At 44.7% G+C, this 13,345-nt stretch overlaps 1 protein-coding gene across 9 annotated transcripts in view; it reads left to right on the top strand.

The window, feature by feature from the left end:
* SLC41A3 (solute carrier family 41 member 3) overlaps positions 1-10,927 on the top strand; it is a 108,738-nt gene extending 97,811 nt beyond the window's left edge. For 6 of the 9 annotated variants that reach the window (XM_034996416.1, XM_034996420.1, XM_034996421.1 and 3 more), the window contains 3 exons: positions 4,720-4,854; positions 8,691-8,839; positions 10,035-10,244. In XM_034996416.1, coding sequence (XP_034852307.1) covers positions 4,720-4,854; positions 8,691-8,839; positions 10,035-10,244 — 494 coding nt within the window. Of the gene's footprint in view, positions 1-4,719; positions 4,855-8,690; positions 8,840-10,034 lie in introns of all 9 variants that reach the window. The other 3 variants (XM_034996414.1, XM_034996423.1, XM_034996422.1) reach the window with 2 other exon arrangements.
* The last annotated feature ends 2,418 nt before the right edge of the window (positions 10,928-13,345 follow it).

Genomic DNA, 13,345 nt, shown 5'->3' with positions numbered 1-13,345 from the left:
AAATTTGTATGGAACCAGAAAAGACCCCGCATAGCCAGAGGAATGTTGAAAAAGAAAAGCAAAGCTGGTGGCATCACAATTCCGGACTTCCAGCTCTATTACAAAGCTGTCATCATCAAGACAGTATGGTACTGGCACAAAAACAGACACATAGATCAATGGAACAGAAGAGAGAGCCCAGAAATGGACCGTCAAGTCTATGGTCAACTCATCTTTGACAAAGCAGGAAAGAATGTCCAATGGAAAAAACAGTCTCTTCAACAAATCGTGTTGGTAAAATTGGACAGCCACATGCAGAAGAATGAAACTGGACCATTTCCTTACACCACACACAAAAATAGACTCCAAATGGTTGAAGGACCTAAATGTGAGACAGGAGTCCATCAAAATCCTAAAGGAGGACACAGGCAGCAAGCTCTTCGACCTCAGCCACAGCAACTTCTTCCTAGAAACATTGACAAAGGCAAAGGAATTAAGGGCAAAAATGAACTATTGGGACTTCATCAAGATAAAAAGCTTTTGCACAGCAAAAGAAACAGTCAACAAAACCAAAAGACAACCGACAGAATGGGAGAAGATATTTGCAAATGACATATCAGTTAAAGGGCTAGTATCCAAAATCCATAAAGAAGTATTCAAACTCAACACCCAAAGAAGAAAGAATCCAATCAAGAAATGGGCAGAAGACAGGAACAGACATTTTTCCAAAGAAGACAGCCAAATGGCCAACAGACACATGAAAAAGTGCTTAACATCGCTCGGCATCAGGGAAATCCAAATCAAAACCTCAATGAGATACCACCTCACACCAGTCAGAATGGCTAAAATTAACAAGTCAGGAAACGACAGATATAGGCGGGGATGTGGAGAAAGGGTAACCCTCCTATACTGTTGGTGGGAATGCAAGCTGGTGCAGCCACTCTGGAAAACAGTATGGAGGTTCCTCAAAAAGTTGAAAATAGAGCTACCATATGATCCAGCAATTGCACTACTGGGTATTTACCCCAAAGATACAAAAGTAGGGATCCAAAAGGGTACGTGCACCCCGATGTTCATATCAGCAATGTCCACATTCGCCAAACTGTGGAAAGAGCCAAGATGTCCATCGACAGATGAATGGATAAAGAAGAGGTGGTATATATATACAATGGTATATTATGCAGCCATCAAAAGGAATGAGATCTTGCCATTTGCAACGACGTGGATGTAACTGGAGGGTATTATGCTGAGTGAAATAAGTGAATCAGAGAAAGACATGTATCATATGACCTCACTGATATGAGGAATTCTTAATCTCAGGAAACAAACTGAGTGTTGCTGGAGTGGGGTGTGGGGTGGGAGGGATGGGGTGACTGGGTGATAGACACTGGGGAGGGTATGTGCTCTGGTAAGCGCTGTGAATTGTGCAAGACTGTTGAATCTCAGATCTGTACCTCTGAAACAAATAATGCAATATATGTTAAGAAAAAAAAAAAGATAGTAGGAGGGGAAGAATGAAGGGGGGAAATCGGAGGGGGAGAGAAACCATGAGAGGTGATGGACTCTGAAAAACAAACTGAGTGTTCTAGGGGGAAGGGGGTGGGAGCATGGGTTATCCTGGTGATGGGTATTAAAGAGGGGACGTTCTGCATGGATCACTGGGTGTTATGCACAAACAATCAATCATGGAACACTACATCTAAAACTAATGATGTAATGTGTGGTGATTAACATAACAATAAAAAAATTTTTAAAAATGTGATCAGGCGGGATACTAGGACAATGTCATACACTAGATTTAGGGTATATTTTGGTCTGTTAGAAGAAAGTGTATTGCAAAATTTTAAAGAACGAAAAGCTTTATATATATATATAAAAGGTTAAATACAATGAAGAGAAAATATGACTGTAAAAAATGAAAAATTAAAGGTTTTTAAAAATGAATTGATAAGGGGGCGCCTGGGTGGCTCAGTCGTTAAGTGTCTGCCTTTGGCTCAGGTCATGATCCCAGGACCCTGGGATTGAGCCCCACATCGGGCTCCCTGCTCTGTGGGGAAGCCTGCTTCTCCCTCTCCTACTCCCCCTGCTTGTGTTCCCTCTCTCGCTATGTCTCTCTCTGTCAAATAAATAAATAAAATCTTTAAAAAAAAATGAATTGATAAGATGTTGGTTGAAAAAGGAAAGAAGAAAAATTCAACTAAAAATTATAGAAAAAGAAGAGAAAATTTAAAAAATTAATTGAAAGACTAAAGAATCATGGGGGAAAAAGCCATGCATTCTATGTGCTGTATTTCCCTAGTGCTGGAGTTCTGCCATTCTCATTGATCAGTAAACTTGGTCTTCGCTGGCTGTTCTTGCTGATCTTCTGGGGGAGGGGACTGCTGCAGTGGTTCTCAAATGTCTTTGCTGGAGGCGGAATTGCCCCCCCCCCTTGCCGGGGGGCCGGACTAAGTAATCTGCTCGGGTTTGCTCTTGGGAGCTTTTGTGCCCTGCAAGCTTTCCATACAGCTTTGGAGGATGAGAGTGAAAATGGTGGCCTCCCAATCTCCACCCTGGAGGAGCTGAGAACTCAAGGCCCCACTCCTCAGTGAGCCCCCAGAGAAAAGCAGTCAATCACTCCGATCTCCCCAGTCTCCGGATGCACTCCGTGCTCACCTGGCCTGTGACCGAGCATTTATATCTCTGGCACCCGACCCCGTGTGGAGTCTCCAAACCCAGCAGATCCGTGAGGTGCGCTCCCGCGCCACTCCTCCCCAGGGAGGAAGGGGAGTCTCCCCGGATCTGTCGCTTATTGGGTCCCTGCTGGAAGAGCAGTGGCCAGGCTGTGCCAGATCATGTTTATGGCAATCCTGAGCTGAGAGCCCACTCCTCGGCTCCGTTTCTGCAGCTGGTTTCCCTGCTCTGATACCTGGGAGCTCTGCCACACTCAGGCAACCCCGGTCTTTCTGTGACCCTGAGGGTCCTGAGAGCACACTGTCCCAGCGAGGGTTCCACTCCCCGCTTAGCCACTGGAGTGCTGTCCCTTAGTGGAGCAGATTCCGATTTTGTGCTCCGTGCTCTTATCACTTGCTGGTAGCCAGCTGATGAAGCCTCCCTCACCCCGCCATCTATCTTCCAGAATATCGCCTTGGATTCACTTCTCTGCATGTTCTACCTTCCAGAAAGTGGTCGCTTTTCTGTTCAGAGAGTTGCTATTCTTTTCTTTGATCTCCTGTTGAGTTTGTAGGTGTTCTGAATGGTTTGATACCTATCTAGCTGAATTCCTGGGGCCAGAGGAAATTTACGTCTCCTACTCCTCTGCCATCTTGCTTCTCCCCTACCAAAATCTTAAAAAAAAGAAATAGGCTTCAGAGGCCCTTGGGCACCCCCTCCCCCTAATTCCATGGGAACCTAGGTGATTGTTCCTTGCATGTCAGTGACACCCAGTAGGTCTGCTCCCAACAGAGGCAGGGCTGGCCACTCACACAAGGGGCTGGCCACCTAGAGAACTGCATCACCTAAGTAAGGTCCTGATGTTTAACACTTGGAAAGATTTCCTTGTATGTCATCAACTCAGATGCCTCTGGTGCCACAAAAGCAGTTTGAGTTCGGCAGGTGTGACAGTAACTGGGCTGTAAGGAGTGGCAGGGGACAGTCATGCTGCAGAGCATGTTCCTGGAGTGGAGAGAGTGGGGCCTGCTCAGCTCCATCCAGTTGCTGCCTGTCAAGATTGGAGGTCTGGAGTTGCCCCAGCTGACTTGTTAGGAGAAGCTGGCAATTATTTTGAGCTACTTTTTAAAAGGTTTTTCCTTTTTTTTTAAATCGTGTATAATACCCAGTGCTACGCAACTATTGAATCATTGAACACTACATCAAAAACTCATGATGTGCTATATGGTGGCTGACTGAACATACATATATACATACATACATACATAAAAAATCATGTGGGTCTAGCAAAATAGATCTGCAGCTGTCCTCTGCCCACAGACCATTCTTTGTATCCAGGGTAGTTGGTTTCTCCCTCTGGACATCACTGGGGCACATCTGGCCCAGTGAGGGATTAATCCCCAGGGGGCTGAGGAAATTGAATGGGGGCAGCCCGCCCACCCTCTAAAGGAGAGGGCCATGAGTAGGCCCTGTTCTCTGCCAGCCCCAGATCCTGGCCCTGCAGAGGGAGCTTGGCATGACCTTTGTCTTCTGGGCCCTGGGGTCCTGGCAGGGCTGCGCACAGTCCACTCCATGTGGAAGCTGGGGCCTCAGCAGGCCTGTTGCAAATGATAGCTCCTCTTCTCTTGCTGCTGTCCCCAATTTCTCTTCTGTCTCCTTCCCACCTTAGGGGAAAAAACACTTTCATTTTCTCAGATGTTCCATTCTGGAATCTGATTCCTGTCACATCCTACGACTTTTAATGGCTTATCAAAATACCTTTCCATAGACCTTTCTGTCACTGTCTTCCCTCCCTCTCTCCCTATTCCCTACCCCCTCCCTCTATGCAACAAATATGTATTAAAAACCTACTTTGCCAGTCACACTTCCTTCACCATAGAGATAGCTGTCAAGGTGATACCTCACTCACAAGGTCCAGTTTACCCTTGCTTGGGGCTGAACAAGATCTGTGGTAAAGTGGGAGGGAAGGAAGAAAGATCCAGTGCTGAATCAGTCAAGGAAGTCTTCCTAGAGGACATAGACTTAAAGTAAGAGATAGAACTTAGAGACTGGCATAAAAAAGGGGAAACCACATTCTTTTTCTCCTCCCAGGTGTTGGTGGCAATCTGGTGGCCATTCAGACCAGCCGGATCTCCACCTACCTGCACATGTGGAGCACGCCTGGTGTTCTCCCCCTCTGGATGAAACAGTTCTGGCCTAACCCATGCTCCACTTTTTGCACCTCAGGTGGGTCTGGTGTCTTCCAGAGGCCATGTGGCCATTTCTTTACACAAGTAAAAATTGCCATCCTTGGAATCTGCTCTGTAGCAACAGATGTCTAAGACCAGTGCTGACCTCAGCCCAGATCATCTTCAAGGACACAGCTCCTCCTCCCAGAGACCTGACTCCCCACCTCTACCTCTGGTTGATTCATCCATTCATTCAGATATTTAATTCTGCTAGGTACTAGGTGTCAGGTTGCAGTGATGAGTCAGAGAAAGCTGATTCTTGCCCACATGGATTTACATGATCCAGAAGAGCAGATAAACACACCAAAAAAGGAGCATTTAACTACAAATTGTGGCATGTTTTAAAATAAAAAACTACAGGGTCCAGTGGAAGGAATTTCAGGAGATATTGAGATATGGGTTTGGCAAGTTCCTCTCTGAGGATGATGGGGGGAGCAGGGGAGGGTGTGGGGGGAGGAGGCATGCTGGAGCAAGAGGGGCATTTGAGGCAGGGGGGACAGCCTGAGCAAAGGCTCAGAAGCAGGAAGGAGCTTGGTAAGTCTGAAGAACTGAAAGGCCAGGGAGGCCTGAGCATAATGAGCAAGGGAGAGGATGGAGAAAGCTGAGATCAGGGAGGGAGGGGTTGGTCATTATAGGGCCTTGAAGCTTGAGGAAGGGAGACTGGATTCTATTCTGAGAACCACTGGAAACCTTTTGAGGTCTTTTCTTTTTGTTACTTTTAAAACTTGGATCTTTTCTCCCACTGCATTTTCTTTTAATCATTTCCTTTCTGTTTCAAGAACTACCTTTAGCCATTCTTTTAGGGTAGATTTGCTGGCACATTCCTGAAGGATATTTTTGCCAGATATAAAATTCAGGATTGATGGTTCTTTTCAGCACTTGAAAAATGTGCCCCTTTCTTCTGAATCCCCTGGTTTCTGATGAGAAATTACTATCATTTGAATTATTTTTTGTCTTTTGTTTGTTTCAAGACTTTTTCTTTACTTTTTAGTCTTTGAGTTATGATGCACATTGGTGTGGATTTCTTAGGGTTTGCCATGTTTGGGGTTTATTTAGCTCCTTGAGTACATGGATTTATCTTTTGCCAAATTTGGGGAATTTTAAGCCATGATTTCTTTGATACACCTTCAGCCCCACTGTCTTCTTCCTTTCCTTCCTGTATTCTGATGACATGAATGGTGGATCTTTTGTTACAGTTCCACAAGCCCTGGAGTCTCTGTTCAATTTTCCCCCCAGCCTATTTTACTCTCTCTTATTCAGATTGGCTAATTTCCATAGTTTTTTTTCAAGTTCATGGATTCTTTCCTCTGCCCTCTTCACTTAGCCAGTCATCCCTTGCATTGAGTTGTTTGGGGTTTTTTGGCTATTGTATTTTTTCAGTTCTAAAATTTCCACATGGGTCTTCTTTGTATCTTCTGTTTCTTTTCTGAGACTTTCTGATTTTTTTTTACCAAAACTTTCAGATAATTCTGCCATCTGTGTCATATCAAGTTGAAATTTTTTTTTCTTTTATAAGAAGTGATTTCAGATTGAATCCCAGGCATTCGGGGTATATGTTATGAAACTCTGGATCTCATTTCAGTCTTTTTCAGCTACCTTTTCTGACACTGCACTACTGAAGGAAAGGGAATGCATTGCTTCCTTACTGCCAGATGGGGGTAGAAGCCCAGGTTTCCCCCCACCCCTACCATCCCCACCGTCTCTGTTAATACACTGGGGGAAGAGGAGCACTTCATTGCTGGTGGGCTGGGGAGGAGTCCACGTTCCTCTGACACTATCCTGGCTGAGAGGGAGAGGGAAGCTTTGTTATTGCTGCCCACATGGCCTTCACAGACATGGTTGAGTCGGGAGCTCATTACCACCAGGCAGAGTACCACTTACTCTCCACTCAGCCTTCTCTATCCCACCTCAACCAGAAGGGGTGAGTGGCACATTCCACCTAGATTTGGTCAGAAGTCCAGGCTCCCCTCTTGGCCTTTGCTAATGGAAGTGGGGCTGTAGTTTTTCCTGTGATGTTTGGCTGGAATAGAGAAGTTGCCTAAAAGTTCTGTGTTTTGCTAGGCTGTCCCTCTTTTGGACTTTTGGCTAGACAGAGCGGGCTTTTGTTGAGTCTTTTTTTTTTTTTTTTTTTGGTCTCTGCCCATTGATGTTTCTGAGTTGCTGACTTCTCTAGCATCTGCTCTGGGATATATGAGGCAAAACTCCCCCAAAACACCAAAACAACAACTCAGGGAATTCACTTCTGTGTTGTTTGTTGGGTTCCCAGGTCCCTGGCCAGCCCACCCTTTCTCTGCACCTTTTCAAATCTTCTTATGTTTGTTTTATATATAATGTCCAGGGTTTTTAGTTGTATTTAATGAGAGGAATAGGAAGAACTATGTCTAGCCATCTTGTCTTGAAGTGGAAATTACCATTGAATTTTCTGATTTGTCATTTATATATAGAAAATCTGTTTCTATTCCTCCATTATTTCTGTATCTGTCTTAGTTCAGCTGCTATAATGGAAGTATAGAATGGGTGGCTCATAAATACAAGAAGCTTATTTTTTATAGTTTTGGTTTGTGGAAGTTCAAGGTCAAGGCACTAGCAAATTTTGTCTGGTGATGGCCTGCTTACTAGTTTGTAGACAGCTGTCTTCTCACTGTGTCCTCACATGGTGGAAGGAGTGAAGTGTCTGAGGTGTCTTTTATAAGGTTATAAGCACTAATGACATTCATGAGTGCTGTACCCTTATGACCTAATCATCTCCAAATACCATCACATTGAGGGTTAGATTTACAACATATGGATCTGGGTGATGGAGGACACCCAGATGCTATAGCAGCATCTAAATATTTTACTGAATTCTTATTTATGTAATGTTTCTATAGATTTTCTTGAGTTTTAGGGCCAGCTGCCAATAGCAATTATTTATTTTGCTTCTACTTTTTTTTCCAAAGAATCTTTTCATACCTTGTCTAATTTTTCATCATGAATAGATTTTGGAGCTCTTGAGTGTTCTCAGCCTCTCTCTACATATTTTATGGTAGTGTTTTTAGCTTCTAAGCTGTATGATTGTTCCTCCTCTTTCTTGTTAGCTTGATGAAATATATTAACTCAGAGGTAAATGGAGACTTTTTATTGAAACTCTATTTCCATTGAGAAGTCAGTTGCATTCATATATTACAATTTTTAAAAGTGTGTGTGGTTGGAGCAGGGAAGTCACACTTCTTGCAGAATCTCAAATTCTTAGAGTACTGAAGCCAAAAGAGAATGTGCTGAATGAGTCCCAGAGGCTTAGCATGAGGAAGGGGCTGCCTGAGGCCTCCCATGAATGTGCCACCCTTCCCTGGATTACTAATTCCACATGCTGAGCCTTCGTTTGTCCACATTCCAGAGCTCTCTCCCACCTTAAGCCCTTTGCATGTTCCCTTTCCTCTGCCCAGAGTTCTCTCCTTGAGATTCATATCTCAGCCTAGATGTCATCTTCTCTCAAGGGCTTCTAGTCTCCAGTATTCATCCTACTAATATACACTTTGTTCTCTACCACATTATCCTGGTTTATTTTCATCCTCACACTGGTCAGTTTGAAATGACTTTTGTTTCTGCTACTCGATTCTGTTTGTTTGTTTTTTTCTCTCTCTCTCTCTCTCTTCCCTAAAATGTCAATTCCATGAGGGAAAGGACAGGAGTATATCCCCATATGAGAGAATGTGCCTGCCACATAATAGATGCTCAGTAAACACTCGTGTAATAGATAAATGAATGTGGGTGCCTCACTGGAGACTGTCACATGCCAAGGTGGCTTCTGCTGCCCAGCAGGTTACACAATCTCCTTGGTTTTGTTTTTTTCAGAAATTAATTCCATATCAGCCCGAGTCCTGCTCTTTCTGGTGGTTCCGGGCCATCTGATTTTCTTCTACATCATCTACTTGGTGGAAGGCCATTTGGTCCCAGACAGTAAGATCTTTGTGGTGTTCTATCTGCTAGCAAGCCTGATCCAGGTGAGGATGACTATAGCAGTATCAGAGCAGCATTCAGTGGTTGGTCAGCCAGCACGATTTGTCTTGGTTGGCAGGGGGGGCAGTTCCAGGACCCCCATCTTCCAAGAGCCAACTTGTTCAAGCCCAAGGGCATGATCCAGACAGAGAAGCCACTCCACACTCTGTATTGCACACTTCACACTGAACATTCCACACAGCACATGCTACACTGCACATTTCATAGGGTACACCCCCCACAAGGCACACTCCATACTACATATAGCACACTGCACACTCCTCAGCAGAGGATCAAAGGTTCATCCTGAAGTTGCAGCAAGTTGCCGTGAAGCAAGTTGATGAGTGGGTCCAACTGATGATCTGTGCCATGCACACCAACCATCACAGATAGGGTGGGCAGAGACCAGCCCCCTGCTGGAGTGTTGCTGAAAGGCATGTAGGGACTTAAGTCAGGACTGGATGGTGATAAGGACATGATGAGAGAGATTAAGCTGGTGCCTGCCTCTGGGTAGTACTCAGCAGACTGTCTGCCCAGACTAGCTGACTGATGCCCCTCGTGGGCCCAGGTTGTCTGCAGAGATAACTGGACACTGATGGGCAATTCTAGGAGGGCAGTGCTAGAACTGGGGACTGACATGTTCAAATCTCCCTGAGTTAGGGCATTTACAATTGCAGCATGTCCCTGACCCTGAACAGAGCTGGGGCACTCTGACAAACTGTCTTGAGCAGGAGCAGGGAAGGGGCTGGAGTCAGCCTGGGACAGGGGACCGAGGAGCCCTGGAATGAAGCCAGGACTGTGCTCACTACTGGCACTTTCAGGAAAGGCTTAATGTCCAAAGCTGCCCATACAAGGGCTTCCAGCAAACTCAAATTGAAGTCCCAATAAGGTCTATGTCTTGAGTTTTCAAGGATAGTGAGAGGAGTTGGTGTAGCAGAGATGGTCTGTCTGACACCTCAGTTTGCCACAAGTAGGACCTGACCACAGGGAGGGAAGCTAGGCAACTATGGATAAGGGTGGACTTCCTGCCTCTGCATGAGTTCATAGCTGGGCACTGGCCCCAAGAAAAGCTAGAGGAAGGGGACTCCTTGGAGTGGACATGTCCACCTTGGTATCTGCCTTTGAAATTTGCTGTTTCTTAGTGACACTTAACTATCTGACTTAGTTGTTATTTTTTGTGTCTGCTTGCTCTTGTGCCAGGTGACGATTCTCCTGTACCTGGCAGAAGTGATGGTTCGGCTGACATGGCACCAGGCCCTGGATCCAGACAACCACTGTATCCCCTATCTCACAGGGTTGGGGGACCTCCTAGGGACTGGCCTTCTGACACTCTGCTTTCTTATCAACTGGTTATTGAGGAGTGAAACAGGGCTGGATGGCTTCTCAGAACCAGCATCTGGACCTCCCTAATGAGCCCAGGCAGCCCCAGTTGCTCAGTAGAATTTTCCTTCACACCAGCAGGGTACAGAATACAGTTTCTCCCTGCCTGGGTCCTCAGGAAAGATGGTTGACACCCTGCCTCTGCAGTGGCCCTTTGTCAGTCTGCTAAGGACACTAACACACATCTTGACTCTGGAGTTGGAACCTGAGCCTATGAGGGTGAGGGAGGCCTGAAATCAGAAGCATTGTTTGTGTGTGAATGTGACTGCATGTTCCCGGACATAAGTGCACACCCATGTGCTTGGTGAGTGCAAATGAGTGTGCATGTATGTGTGGAGAGCAGGGGACTCTGGCCTGAAGACGCTGAAGGAAGAGACATGTCCGGTGCACTTGGGAGATATGCTGGCACTGTTCTGTGCCCATGCAGCCTGGATTGGGGAGGAGCAGGAATGAGACGCCTTCTGTGCCCAAGCCTCAGGACTGAGCTGTGGCTTAAGCACAGTCTTCACCAGCTCTGAGCTTCGTTGGCCATTTTGCCAGTGTGCCTGCAAATGTGCAGCCCTTCCCAAAACAGCCCTTCCTTGCACACACTGCTCCCAGTATTTAATCCTGTTAATGTTTTTTCTCTTTTTCTTCCTTTTATGTTTAAGCAAAACTTCTGTTTAGATTTTAATGATCAGAGAAGTATAAAATAAAACATAGATTATATTATACTTGGCCTTTGTGTCCTTAAAGATAGTTAATGCCACCATGAGACTTGGGGTCTATAAGTAACAAAAACCTCTGGTGTTTCTCTAGTGTCTGTTTCTCAAACTGTGGTCTCTAGCATAGAAGCATCAACATCACAGAGAAACTTGTTAGAAATGCAAGTTGTTTACCCTCCCTCCCCTAGGCCTGCCAAATCAGCCTATCTTGGGGTAGAGCTCAGCAATGTAGGTTTAATAAGCCCTCCATGTTGTTCTGATACACTCTCACATTTGAGAACCACTACTCCAGAATGCCCTCACTTTTTTAAAATATATGTTTACTTCCTGATTCTTTTTTTAATTAATTTAATTAATTTATTTAAAGAGCACACACGAGTGGGGAGAGGGCAGAGGGAGAGAGAGAATCTCAAGTAGATTCCACGCTGAGCATGGAGCCCAACACAAGGCACAATCCCATGACCCCAAGATCATGACTGGAGCCGAAATCAAGAGTCAGGTGCTCAACTGACTGAATCACCCAGGCACCTGCTACTTCTTGTTTCTTATTAACTCATCCTAACAACTTTAGCCATGGTTTGGACTGAGGATTATTATCTTCACCTGGTAAAACAGGTATTTACTTATTAATTTAGCACATATGGACATAGACCATCTTGTATCAGTGCCCCAGAAGGAAAGAGGTGGCATCCTAACTGGTGTAATTGGGCAGGGCTTGAAGAAGGGACAGTTTACAGATACATGGGGAACAATGATGAAGCACCCTATGCCTGGGCACAGTTAAGGGGCTGTTACCACCAGAAACTCCCCTGAACTGGGGAGTGAATAGGAGTGGGATTATCTGAGGTTGGGTGGAGGGGCATCTCTATTTAAAAAAAAAAAAAAACAAAAAAAAAACAGCTACCATCAGCTGTGGCCTGGCAGAAAGAGATCCATGGGAATAAATACCCCAACCCTATTCTCTGCTTACCCTTTAAACTGCTAGTGTCTCCCACACTTATGGATGGTTCCATAAATATATAGAGGTCTCAGCCTCCTGAGGCTCAGAGCCAGTTGAGGGTGGAGAGTGGTTCTGGAAAGGCAAGTGGAGAATATCCGGCACACCTAGGTACCAAGTCCTAGGCTAAGTACTGGGGATGCACTTGTGGGCAAAACATTCATCATCTCTCTCTCAAGGGTCTAGAGGAGAGATGGTCAATAATAAACATCATAGGTTTGTGATAACATGGATGGACCTAGAGGGTATTATGCTAAGTGAAATAAGCAGACAAAGATAAATACCATGTGGTTTCACTCATATGTGAAATCTAAAAAAACTAAACAAATGAATAAACAAAAAGCAGAATCAGACCTATAAATACACTGATGGTTGCCAGAAGGAAGTAGGGTGTGGGGATGGGCAAAATAGGTGAAGTGGAGTGGGAGATACAGTCTTCCAATTATGGAATGAGTCACAGGGATAAAAGGCACAGCATAGAGAATATAGTCAATGATATTATGATAGTGTTGTATGGGGACAGAGAGCAGCTATATTGGTGAGCAGAGCATAATGGGAAGAGATGTTGAATCCCTATGATGTATGCCTGAAACTAATAGTGTGTCAACTATACTCAAATAAAAAAATTGCTTAAATAACACTATACCAACAAGTGTTAAAATTCTAGCTGTCATAAGTCTTGCAAAAGAGAAGAATATGGTGCTGTAGAAGTATGTAACGAGAGCTAAGACTTATTGAGCACTTACTGTGCCATGTTCTGAGCATTTTACATGTGTAAACTCAGTGTAATAGCCTCACAGCAACCTGATGTTATAGGTATGATAGATCATCCCCATTTATAGATGAGGAGACAGCCATTTTGAGGTCTCTTCACTTTCCCAAGGTTCTTTGGTGAGTGGTGGTAATCTGGCTGAGACCCAAGCTATGCAAGTGGTAAAGGGATTTGACCAAGACAGGAGCTCAGGAAAGATTTTTCTTCAGGAAGTGCCATGTAAGCTGAGATCCAAGAATAAGTAGGAGTATGAGCAACTATCTGCGAGCAAATTAGATAACCTGGAAGAAATGGATGCATTCCTAGAAATGTATCAACTACCAAAACTGAACCAGGAAGAAATAGAAAACCTAAACAGACCTATAACCACTAAGGAAATTGAAGCAGTCATCAAAAATCTCCCAAGAAACAAAAGCCCAGGGCCAAATGGCTTCCCAGGGAAATTCTACCAAACATTTCAAGAAGACTTAATACCTATTCTTCTGAAACTGTTCCAAAAAATAGAAATGGAAGGAAATCTTCCAAACTCGTTTTATGAGGCCAGCATTACCTTGATCCCCAAACCAAAGACCCCATCAAAAAGGAGAACTACAGACCAATATCCCTGATGAACACGGATGCAAAAATTCTCACCAAAATACTAGCCAGTAGGATCCAA

The sequence above is a fragment of the Mirounga leonina genome, unplaced genomic scaffold, assembly GCF_011800145.1.
Source record: "Mirounga leonina isolate KUSES-001 unplaced genomic scaffold, KU_Mleo_1.0 Mir_94, whole genome shotgun sequence".
Classification (NCBI taxonomy): domain Eukaryota; kingdom Metazoa; phylum Chordata; class Mammalia; order Carnivora; family Phocidae; genus Mirounga; species Mirounga leonina.
Note: the sequence above shows the minus strand (reverse complement) of the source record. Positions and strands in the feature narration are given on the sequence as shown.